This window comes from Bidens hawaiensis, unplaced genomic scaffold, assembly GCF_021521415.1.
Source record: "Bidens hawaiensis isolate Kalapana, Puna unplaced genomic scaffold, B.hawaiensis_p1.1 tig00056737_1, whole genome shotgun sequence".
Classification (NCBI taxonomy): domain Eukaryota; kingdom Viridiplantae; phylum Streptophyta; class Magnoliopsida; order Asterales; family Asteraceae; genus Bidens; species Bidens hawaiensis.
This window is the reverse complement of record NW_027500211.1, coordinates 54,997-68,370: the sequence shown is the minus strand read 5'-3', so window position 1 is coordinate 68,370 and position 13,374 is coordinate 54,997. Positions and strand designations below refer to the sequence as shown.

Sequence of the window (13,374 nt, the reverse complement as noted above, 5' to 3'; positions counted from 1 at the left end):
TCATATTGTGAAGGTCCATACACCATTTACTTGTCCTAAACGAATATTGATGTCTTTCATTATGAATTGATAGCTAAACCTAAATGATGATTGTTTCTACATGAAGTTATCTTCGTAGTGTGCTATTACTTATTCACAATAATTGATTACAACTTAATTTATTATTTACAATTTTTTATTTGTTTCCATTAAAATGTGACAGTCATTGCTCTTATTTCAAATCAAAATAATATTTGGTTTATATAACTACTTGGTAGCTTTACAATCAACAATCGATTAAATTTGTGAGCCAACCACAAACTCTTCTTGATTCAAAACATTTCTTGCCCTAACTAGTTTAAGGTAAGAAGGGACACATTTCTCTTTATCTTTGATATGTACCTTCAACGTCGATCATATATAGTTGTGTCTATATTTTTTTATTTAGGGCTACATGAACATTCTTAAGGGCGATCATGAATAAAGATGGAGCTCTGAGAGCATTTACATCCAATCTCATATCTTCAAATCTAAAAATACGCTAAAATCACCAAATTTTCTCCTTTTTTCAATTAAATAATACTTTTTTTATATATTTATCAATATTTTTTCTCTCTCCTTCAATCACAAAATATTTAAAAATTTATAGGATGCTATATTCTCTCAAATCTCTAAACCACTCTTTAAGTTATAAAACTTCCCTTGTAAGGGTATGGGTAATGGGGGGTGATAGGAGGGGCGCGGTCCACCTGGATGTGGATGTGGCTCGCGAACACCACTACACCCATCTAGTAAGAGTGGGCGCGGTTGAGCCCCGTAGCTGGGACCGCGGGGCACTTTGTAGCCGTTGGAAAGAGTTGACAGGACAACCTATCCGTTGGCCAGTCAATATATATATATATATATATATATATATATATATATATATATATATATATATATATATATATATATATATATTATACCTATAAATACAAATCCACACTTTCTATAAAAACTCAAACCACGGTTTCCCTCTACCAAAACTTCTATTTCTCTCCATATTTATAAATGGCATCGTCGTCATCGTCTTCGGCTTCCTATTCAACCAAAGAAGACGAATTCATTTGTCAAACGGTTCAAATGACGATAAGTTTTTTTAGAGATCAAAAACGCCCCCGAGCCCCATTATTCCGGCAACCACGTATTCGTGATCGAAAGACCGCTAACGAAACTTTGATAAGTCACTATTTTAGTCCCAATCCCACATATGGTGAGGATAGTTTTAGAACCCGTTTTCGAATGACTAGACGATTATTCATGCGTCTAGCAAATGACTTGCCGGAGCACTTTGAGTATTTTCAACAAAGGAATGACGCTAGAGGTAAGCACGGGTTCACGGCTACTCAAAAATTACCGCCGCTCTTCGGCAACTAGCGTATGGTGTTGGATCGGACATGTTGGACGAGTATCTACAAATGGCTAAAAAGACCGGACACGATGCGCTTAACCACTTTTGTAGAGCTATATAGTTTTAATATAATTTTATTATTTACGTTTGTTTATATATTTTTTAAATATTTTCATAACTTATATAATTTTAATAATTATATTTAGAGGTCATATCGATATACAAGCGGAGATACTTACGTAGACCAACAATGTATGATATCCAACACATATACGAGGTGCACGGTGAAAAGCATGGTTTCCTCGGGATGCTCGGTAGCCTTGATTTTATGCATGTTGGTTGGGCTATGTGTCCTACTGCTTGGCGAGGTCAATTCCATCGAGGTGATCACCCCGACCCTACTATTGTACTTGAGGCGGTGGCGTCACATAATCTTTGGTTTTGGCATGCGTTCTTTGGGGTTGTCGGGTCTAATAATGACCTCAATGTTATCGATCAGTCACCTATAATCGATGACCTTATCGACGGGGTTGACCCCCTCAGGCTTTTTTTGCAAATGGAGAACATTTCAAGTATGGGTACTGCCTTGTTTATGGTATTTACAAAGAATGGGGGATACTTGTTCAAGCTTACGCGTCTCCAGTTTCTGACAAACGAAACTACTTCACGAAGAAACAAGAATCGGCAAGGAAATATATTGAAAGGGCGTTTGGAGTCCTAAAAAAAGATGGGCACTGTTGGCGAATCCAATAAGATTTTGGACAAGGGAGAAGATAACGGAAGTCGTCATCACGTGTATAATCCTACATAAGCTATACTAGAAGACGAGGGTCACGCTATTTGTCAAAATTACCAAGGTGATATTCCAAGACAAGAATCGACGATCACCAATGAACAACGACTCGACAACATAAATATCATCAAGAGCCGTGAGTTACACGGCAACGTTCGGCATGAGTTGGTCGAGCATTTGTGGGATAGAAGACCCGATAATCTTGTATTAGACTAGTATCAATGTAATGTTTTATATTATTATTTAATGTATTATTTAAAATAATTAAATAAATAAATAACTGGATCAAGCCCCTGATCACCTGGACCACTGCACCCTCTGGGGCTTGGTTGAGGGGCTTGTTCCAGAGCCATTTCATCGCCTACGTGTCGGGTTTTGATTGGATCACTTGGGGCTCAACCAAGCCCCATTAAATTCTTAAGGGTCACATGAACATTCTTAAGGGCGATCGTGAATAAAGATGGAGCTCTAACATTTACATCCAATCTCACATCTTCAAATCTAAAAATACGCTAAAAATCACCAAATTTTCTCTTTTTTTTTCAATTAAATAATACTTTTTTATATATTTATCAATATTTTTTCTCTCTCCTTCAATCACAAAATATTAAAAAATTTATAGGATGCTATATTCTCTCAAATCTCTAAACCACTCTTTAAGTTATATAACTTCCCTTATAAAATTTTGTGGTTTAAATAAGAATATTTTAAAAAATACACACATAATCCATGTTTTTATAAAGATTGAAGGATGGTAGCTTAATTATCTAACTTATATTCTTTTAAGAGTTCATTCTTAGATGCATAGAAGGTGCTCTAATGTCAATGATGAATCTACTAACCAGGTACCGTGTTGCTAATTTTAAATTAAATCCAAAAGATAAATTACATTGAATGAGATGTATTTAGGTATATCATAAGAAAATTTATAAACTAATATGATGCATTATTATCTAATATCCTCAGTATGTTTAATTGAAAGTTACATTGAGACATTCTTTAGGGACTAATTAAATGGAAGAACGATTAAATTATTTAATTTTGGTGATGATGATTGAGGGAAAAGGCATAAGGCATGGGGTTATGAAAAAAAAAATAACAAATTAATAACAAAAAGGTGTTGGAGGTGAGAGAGTGTATGGTAGGGTGTGAATCCTTTTTTCCCACATAAAGTAAAATAAAAAAGATATAAAATATTCCTGAAAAAGAAAGTAAATGGTCACCTCCCATTCAATCAAATTATAGACAGAATCAGGCTTCACAAGTCAAATGGATCAAGCAAATCTTTCTTGAACTATTGGTATGTTCGTTGACTTATATGTAAGTTTTCAGTTAATATTAACGATTAACATTCCAATTTATTTTAATCCACCTAATATGTTTTTTTTTAAGTGAGAGTAAGGCTTGAAATAGAAAATTTTGGTTATGTAATCACATTATTATTTGCTAAGACATCTCAGGATCGATTGATCGATTGGTTCGTGGAATTCAAAGAAATTTATCAACCAAACATGCTACTCTTTGTCAATGCCTTAACCGAACTAATTCCGGTTCCTATTAAATATTCCAATTTCGTCTAAAACATTTCATGAACCAAACGAGGGCTTATATCATATCTGGACATTGTATATATAGTAAACTTAATACCATTTCTTACTCATCCACGTTCATTACTTATATGTAGTTCTAGTGTGATCAAATTATTTTAGCTAATTGAAATGACTTGAAATCAAAGGGAAATTTGAATAAAAAGTTAAGGAGTATTTCATGCTTTTCAAGGCTATTTTAAGCTTGAAAACTACTTTTATTGCAGGTGGTTGTTTGTCTTATATCATAGGAACTTAACATCACTAGTAAAAACTGAAGCAGCTGTGAATAACAAAAACTTGGATGACCTACAGTAACTTGATAACCAGACTAACTGTCAATTATTTTAATTGTCAACTAACACGTACTTTTGGCTGAAGTGTTGTATCATTTCAACTAAACATTGTGATGGTTTTTCTCAACTTCAAAATTAAAGTATTTGATGTAATTCTGGCACATATACTAACACACACTCTTTCTTGACACTTTAATATTATCAGATTACGATTTCAAGTGTATCATCGAGATACTTTAATTCAATAGTGATTATATATACACAGTTTTACAAAAATAAAAGATCATTATCTAGGACTGAAATTAATCTCTGGTACTACTAAATCATTCTCTAATGATTATCAAGGACTGATTTTACCAGTCACTCAGTCAGTCTCCTAATCTTAGTCCTAGATACTGGTTTTAGTAATTAAAAATCAATCCACATTATATGACACTAACCAAGACTAGCGGCCAGTCTCAAATACATAAAATTCCATCCTCTAGTTCCTTGGTACTACATCATTTCAGTTCACAATACTTTTCTTCAGTGACTATAAATCATTCTTGAATAGTATGATATTTCAGTCCCTAATATATAATTTTACCCTACTTTCACATAATAATAATTTATAGCAAGGATTATTCGATGCTAATAAAAATGTTTAATAAACTAACAAGATATGTTTTACTACCTACAATAATATAAAAATACGTATTCTTCCTAACCTACGTGTGTAATTATTAATAAAAGGGCCCAAATTCTAATATAATACTTTTAGTTCAGAGATATAATAATGCCAACTTGTAGAAATTGGCCACCACAATATATGGTTTTGTTAGCTACCAATAAGAACATCTCAAATTGTTTGGTAAGTTAGCCACTATCTAAGAATTCTATGTTGAATTATTAAGAGGTTTGATTGATTAAAAGGTAAAATCATTTAACATGATTAAATTATTAGTTACGAGACTCCATTAATAACAAGGAGATGTATTTTAAGTAAATTAAACATACTTTATATCTGACTAACTCTGAGATCACATTTTAGTGAAATTATTAAGAGGGTACCAAATAGTTTCTTAAAGCTTCAAAATTGTTATTGAATAATAAAAATATACATAACAAATGTGGGATCGGGTGGCGTTACGTTACCGAGAGATAGAGGAGGGCTTGGTATTTCAAGGTTAAGAGACGTTAATTTGTCCCTCTTAGCCAAATGGGCTTGGAGATTCAAGACAGAAAAAAGAGGGGCTTTGGAAAAAAGTGATTATGGCTATTCATTACCAACGATCGGGATGGGATTTGGTTCCAGTCATTAAACGCTACCCAGGGGTCTGGAAGAATATCGCAGTTTCAGTTAATAAAATGTACTTAGCTGGTAGAAATATGCATGAACTAATAAAAGGGGAGTTGGGAGACGGTGTGGAGGTTCATTTCTGGACGGATATTTGGGTCGGGAGCTATCCTTTGAAATCTTTGTTTCCTAGTCTCTTCAGGCTTGACAAATACAAGCTTTGCAAAGTGAGAGATCATGTCAATTGGCAAAGGAATTTTATCAAATGGGTTCGAGATCCATCAACGGAAGTTGAAGGGCTTGAGTGGGAGAATTGTCTCAAGGTGTTGTTAACAGCAACCTGGGAAAGGGAAATGGTTTCGTGGGTGTGGCTGAGGGATCCGAGTGGGTCGTTCTCCGTCAAGTCGGTTAAAAATATTCTAGTTCAATGTAGGGACAACTCGAATAGTTATGTGATGGAGTGGTGTAAATGGGTCCCGAATAAATGTAATATTCACGGTTGGAGGGCAAAGAGGGACCAGATCCCGACCCATATGGCGTTAAGCAGAAGAAATATTCAAATCCCTTTTCGCTAATGTGGCCTTTGTATTCAAAAGTTGAATCAGTTGAGCATGTCTTCTCGGGTTGCTCAGTAGCTTCAAAGGTTTGGGAGTTTGTGAGCTTGTGGTGTAAAATTCCCCCGATCTACGCTTTTTCGGTCAGAGATTTATTGGAGATTCATAAGACCTCGGGGCTGGGGTCCGGGAAAGGGACGATTTTCATGGTATAGTGATTGTCGCTTGTTGGAGATTATGGAAAGCCCGTAATGAGAGGATATTTGAAGACAAAGAAGTCAAGATTGAGGAAATAGTAGGTGATATTAGGTCTCTTGGTTTTCTATGGTTCAAGAACAGTTCCAAATGTAAGTCTTTAGTTTGATCCAAGTGGTGTAAATTCAGTTTTATTTAATTGTTGAGCTTCTCTCCGGCTTGTGGAGAGGGGTGTTGTTTCTTTGTGGTTTTGGTTGCTGTTTTTTATAATATATACAGTTTGAAAAAAAAAACCTATTATCTTCGAAAATATGGTGAAACATTATCTCTCTTACCAAACCCAAGTAATGTTAGGTCCATTTTGGAATGCTGAAAAAGTATATTTCAAAACGTAACCCGCAAGAAAAACTTTTGATAAAAATGGCATCAAGTAGTAGGTACTGTAGAGGGGAGGGGGGGAGGGGAGAGAGATAATCATCGAAGAATAGAAATATATTGGAGTTTGCTATATATTAAACAAATTTTTTATATACATGAGTGTTCAAACCAAGTAGAACCTATTTTGTATTGATGACGGGAAATAAATAGCAGGAAATTAGTGTGTGAAACGTACGGAGGATTCAAAAATTGGGTTAGAGGCACTGTGAGAAAGGAAGCAATCTTAACGCACCGTTGTATTGGGTTAGAGACATGACATTATAATCACACAGTTCATTCATGTATCGAACATAAACAACATGAATGCACCATCGTAAATAGTTTAGGCGTATCGATGTAATAGTTTAGAACTTTTTTATCAAGTAATGAAGTTAAAGAGAGAAATCATGATGCACGCCTAATCGTGAATTCACAACTAATACCTCGCATAGTCAACATTGTACAAATTCATGGCCGGAATCACATTGAACTGTGAAGGTTCAGTTGAACCCATTGAGTTTTCTAAATGATTTAAGCGTAGCTTTACCATAACGTTGTATGGACATGTAGAGATGCTAGCTGAAGACTAGTGCTTCATCTGTTGAAGGGTTGAGACCAAGTTATGGCAGGTATATGTTAAAATTTGTGTTCGATTTAGTTATCTTTTATGTTTATCCATACTAATGTGATAGCACGCTAACTTTCCATACGTACAAATTAGCGTTCGTCGACATGTTAAATTTGAACAATATTGTGACCATAATAGTAATAATAATAACAATAATAATAAAACCAAGTTTATAAGAAAAACCTGAAATCGGATTGTCTATATGTTATTTGCTATAAATAAATGTTATTCACTCAAATAATCATGTATTCCTAAGTCGTTTGAATAATTGCAAGTATCAAGACTATGAAAATCTGAAAATATAAGAATGTGATAACACACGCTATCCATTTCCTGATTTCCATTTTCTAGTACTTGATTAATACTCCACTCCACTCATCAAAATTCAAAAGGTAGATCATTTCCGTAACGCTTTCGCATAAAGGTACGGTCTTTACTCCTTGCTTACGACTTTTAATTAAAATTCAAACTAAATTCGAGATTAACTGTATAACACCGATACTTTTACATACAACCGAATCATGAACAAAAATAGCATTGGACGAGACAGAAAAAAAGAGACGCATACATGTAACATATGAGACAACAAGTGAGTATACAACATTAGCAACCAAATGTAAACAAACTATGTATTTGAAATAGCAATATATTGAAATGAAAATTTACACACTTCCCTTGAGTTTCTTAGTGATGGTAGCAATGTACTTACCCTGATGGAAAGCTTGTTCCAACTCAAGCTCGGATGGTTGTCTAGACCCATCTCCGGCATAAGTTCCTGCACCATAAGGACTTCCACCTTTGACTTTCTCAATTTCAAACATGCCAGCTCCGAAAGTGTATCCGATTGGCACGAATATCATCCCGTGATGAACAAGTTGAGTAATTGCAGTTAATCTGTAATTGAGATGTATAAGTGTTACAAGTTTATAATATGCCCGCATATAACATACTTGTAGAGTGTAAATGGGCCAAACCACTCGTGAGTAGGTGAATAAACGAGCCAAGCTGGCTCGTGAGCTACTCGAGATCGGCTCGTTAAAGGCTCGAATCAGGCTGAGAGCTTAAACGAACACGAGCCTTAAAATAAGCTTGTTTGATAAGTGAGCCCGAGCCGAGCTTCACTTATCGAGCGCAAGCTGGCTCCGATCAGGGGCGGATCCAGTGTTTGGTCAGGGGGAGCGTTTGCACCCACTCAAGTTCATAGTTTATTTTATAAATTTATAATATATTAGATCCAAAGACCCAAGTGACCCACCAAAAAAAATTTTGTGACCCATCCAAAAACAATTTAGTGACCCATCCAAAGATATTTTGAATGCTTGTGTAATTTGTAGTGTTGAAAAGAAACACTTTTAAGTGTCACAATAAAACTATAATTGACCATTTTTAAAAGATGAAATCACGTATAATTGACCGTTTTTAAAAGATGAAATCACGTAAAGGTCAGTTGTTATATGTATTTTGTTTATCTTTAATGAAAGTTACTGTTTACATTTCTATACGTAGTTTGTTTAATGTAAATTTTTTACTCGACCCGTTTCGGTTTGACCCGACCCATTTTTGTTTGACTTGTTTTAGTTTGAATTGACGAGTTCTAGGTACCTTTTTTGCACCCACTGACTAAACTTTCTGGATCCGCCACTGGCTCCGATCCTAAACAAGCTTACAAGCTTGTTATTTATATAACTTTTATTTACTGTATTAAATATATATGTATGCACTGCAATACTTATTATATATATAATTAAAAAGTAATTAATAATATATATTATGTTATATATAAAAATTATAATGAAAAAATCTATAAAAATAATAAAAAAATGTGTATAACTTAATTAACAAAAATATGCGAGCCAAGCTCAAGCTTGAAAAAAAAAGTCTCACAAGCCAACCTTGATCTTTAAAAAAGGAGCTCGAAACGAGCTGACCTCAAGCTCTCATAAGTCAAAATGAGCTAAGGTCGAGCTCAAAACAAGCTGAAACTAGCTTGCTAAAAGCTAGAATGGAGCATGGTTTATACGAGCTCCAGTCAACTTCACATAACGAGCTTCACTACGATCTGCGAACCAACAAGAGTCACTATATGTATATATAACATTTATCATTTTATATAATTACATAATAAATGTTACTATATATAAAATCGATGAAAAAAATAGCTATATAATATATAATTTCTTGCATATACAAGATTACCATTGTCTATATACATATATAAAAAAATTAAATAAATTAATAAATAATAAATGAGCCGAGCTATCGGGTACTTACGGGGTGGTTTCTTGGCCGCCACCTTGAGACCCAGTGCTGTAAAAGATACCAGCAGGTTTGCCAGCAAGCTGTTGTGTTCTCCAAAGACCACCAGTGGCATCAAAAAACGCTTTGAACTGAGCGGCCATCATACCGAATCGTGTTGGGAATCCAAAAATGAACCCATCAGCTTCAGCAAGCTCATTTGGTGTGATTATCGGGGTGTCATTTTTAGGAGGTGCGCTCATTTTTCCAAGCACCTCATCATTGAGGGTTTCAGGTACCTAGAAATTGAAAGGGACAAGTGAAATTTGAGTAAGGATAAACAGATTTGTAAAAACATATAAGATAATTAAATTGAGCACTACAACTTTTAGCATATACCTGCCATAACTTGGCTTCAACTCCTTCAACAGATGAAGCACCTTTGTATATCTCTTCAGCTAGCTTCTGTACATGTCCATACATAGAATAGTACCTGCAACGTTATGGTAAAGCTATTCTAAATCATTCAAAAAACTCAACACGTGGTTCCGCCCCTAGATCTGCCCAGATGATCCATATATTAACACAATAAGCAACCAAGATGGTCATAGCAAGCAGTGAAGCACACAGATCAAAATATGGATGCTACTAACTATTGTTTGATTAACATAGTGAGTAGTGACTGACTGACTGCGTAATATTCTTAATAAACATACGAGTTCAATCAGGTAAAAGGCCTCATATGCCCTCAAAAAATTCTCTTTCGTGGTATGTCAAACAGCTAAAGAGAATAGACATGTGTTATGAGCTAAAACATCGTTCATCTAATTGTTGACCACGTGTCAGGTAATGGGAGCTATGCTCTATAGATATATAAGAGATACAAATGCACTATCAGCAGTTAGAGAAAGGCCAAGGTACACTTAATTTAGTGTAACACTATTCATTACACCAAAACTCAAACTTTCATGTAGCCCTTTAAACCAATATGCTTTTACTTTGTATCCTTATTATATATAAAACTACTACATATTTTTAACATCTAATGAGGTTGCAGCCTTGTTCCATTCAGCCTCTCTCAGAAAAGCAGAACCGTGTTTATGATTGCAACTGATGATTAAAATCAGTCTCCAAAACAGACTAACTACTATTATTAGCAAAGTTGAACCACAGAAGCTGCTAAAAGAAAAGTGACAGATGTTAGTATACCATAAACACCATACACAATATTGGAGAGTCAGTCACCTTAATCATCATAGGAATTATATTCTTTCTAATTAGGTTGAGAATAGTTAAAGTGACAGATGTTATTAACTTATTATAGTTTATACCATAAACAATATTGGAGTCAGTCACCTTAATCATCATAGGTATTAGGTTGAGAATAGTTTAAGTAATTGAAAAATCTACTGAATATACATTCTACCTGCCTTTATTAGCTAAACTTCTGCCTACTTATTCTGTGACAGCAAATTTTATTCTAACTGCTAAAGCACAATTTATCAGTTTATCAGGTGAATGTTAATCAAAATATTCGTTACTATAATATAAGATTATAGGGTCAAGTTACTCTACAAAGGGGAACAAAAATGAGAAGGATGAGAAGGATTTGTAGCCACAAAAAAAAAGCCCTAAAAGAAATTTAAAAATAAATAAATAAAAAATCATAACTCAAAATTTATTAAAAAAAACGAAAAAAAGTAAAAACACAAAATGTTTCCACCGTCTTTCTCGTTTTGTGTTTATTTTCGTCATTGATGGTGTCCTTTTTCCTTGACATTGTGCCTTTTTTCTTTATATTGTGTTATATTACTCCACATTGTGCTATATTTTGTTCGGCATTGTGTTATATTTTGCGATCTGTTGTGTCCTTTTTTAGTTATAATTGTGTCTTTTGTTCATTTTCGTCATTGTGTCTTTTATCTCGGCATTGTGTTTTTTTCGTAAATTTTTTTGTATTTTTTTTTTAACGTGAATGATGGCAAAAACATTTTAGTTTTTTTTTTATTTTTTCGTTTTTTATTTATATTTTGAGTTATGATTTTTTTATTATTATTTTTTTGAATGTATTATTAAGGGATTTTTGTGTGGTCACAGATCCTTCTCACACTTCTCATTTTTGTCTCCCTTTGTATTTTAATTTTACCCGAGATTATAAGCTAGTATTTCAGTGGCTTAGTCAACTATCAAATATCAGTGGCAGAAAAAGTTTTGATACAAAATTTCTGATATAACTTATTCTTCAATCAAACGTATATAAAGTAGGGGTTTGGATCAAATACAAATTAAATTAATGTTCTAACTATGAGAATCAATTGGTAGAATTATATATACAACATAGTGTAATTACATAATTACTCTACTTGTATATATAATTACACTACTCTTGATTCTCATAGTTAGCACGTCAATTTCATTTGTACATTAATTTTCCCTGTAAGGAGATCTATTGATAAATAAACACAAATAATCAATCAATCAATCATCAATCGCACATTCAATCAATTCAACGAAGCTAAAACAAGTACTGCATACAGTTCAATTCAACTAATCGGTAACCTGCTTAACTTAAACAACTACATCAAATCTATAAAAATATAAATAATAATAATAATAATAATAAGGGTGAATGAACATACACAATATAGACTTTGGTAGCCATTGATGAATGAATCTGCTCAGCTCCGATTGATGAAATGAAAATGAATGATCAGTCACACTTAATAATAATAATATTATTAATATCGGTTCCGAATGAGGTATTTATAGTGGGTTTTGATGGAACGACGTCGTTGGGGTAGTTGAGGAAAGGAAGTTATGTGGGGGCATGGGGAAATGATGAAGTGTTGGTGTCACGAACCACCAATCATTTTTTATTGTGGGATACGTCTCGGTTTTGGTTTTTCTAAACAAACACTTGCATATAAAGTGCTTTCCACTCAGGTAGGGCTATTAAGTTTGTTGGTTCAAATCAGTAACAGATTTAGATTCCCGTTTACTTTTTTTAATAGCGTTTTGATCTATATGAGACGAAACGTCAACCAACCCATCACTCAAGCCTTAATACCATGCGTAGTCAAAACTAGACATACCCAGGGACATTTTACGCCTAGACAGTTTTTAAGCATTTTGCAAAAAGTAAGTGTAGTGAGAAAATGCCCTCAAAATGCCTATCTCCTCCTCTCTCTCTCTCACAAAACCCTCAAAATGTGTGCATCACTAGTGTCATGTACGTAACTTTGCACCCTAAAATGCTATCCAAAACACCCCCGGGGGGGTGGGGGGGTGTTCCCCGCGTTTTGGCCTCAAAACGTGTGGCTAGTTTGTCGTTTGTTCCCAAAACTGGCGTAAGATAATGCACCGAAACGTAAGTATATACTGAGTGGTATTTCAAATTTTCAAAAATTTTAATGCGACACAAAGTCGCACTTGAATGAGGCTATGTTTGTGAAAGGCGTTAACTCATGTCTCCCTCTTTGGTCCTTGGTGAACTTGGACTTAACCCGCGGTTAGGAAACGACATCTCGTTCATCATTAATGTTTGAATTGAAAGTGTCGGATTGTGCTAAAGAAATAGACAAATAGTAACCCTTTTCATGTATAAAGTTTATAAAATTAATTGAGCTAAAGTGCTTTATTGAGGTGTTCATAAACAAGTGCACCACCATTATCACGGTCAACAAGAATGATAATTGCTTTGGAGACAGCAAAAGGCCTTGTCTGTGTAACATGTAGTAAACTCTAAGACTTGCACATTATGTTGGACTCATTTAATGATTTCCAGGATTGTGTTGTTGTTTTCTCATATCTCTAGACCTTTTTATTATATTTCAACTAGTCACAATAGTTGCTTGATGTATGATTTGGTCTTGCAAAAGCTAGTTCATCAAGGGAAGAGACCCATGTATCAATGAGGGTTATATATCAGAACCTATAGTTACGTTACTCTTAAATATGTGAAAATGTTATGACGGGTATTAATCTCTATAAGCCAGATAATTTCATACATTCAAATTTAGAGTCAT

The 13,374-nt window shown here is 34.2% G+C and overlaps 1 protein-coding gene across 1 annotated transcript; it reads right to left on the bottom strand.

Moving 5' to 3' along the window:
• Positions 1-7,565: 7,565 nt before the first annotated feature.
• On the bottom strand, positions 7,566-12,191 carry LOC143601556 (NAD(P)H dehydrogenase (quinone) FQR1-like). The gene is made up of 4 exons (XM_077078943.1): positions 11,989-12,191; positions 9,749-9,842; positions 9,386-9,648; positions 7,566-8,008 (listed from the first exon to the last, which is right to left on the bottom strand). The coding sequence occupies exons 1-4, from the start codon at positions 12,009-12,011 to the stop codon at positions 7,777-7,779; spliced, it is 612 nt and encodes a 203-aa protein (XP_076935058.1). The 5' UTR covers positions 12,012-12,191; the 3' UTR covers positions 7,566-7,776.
• Between the last annotated feature and the right edge of the window lie 1,183 nt (positions 12,192-13,374).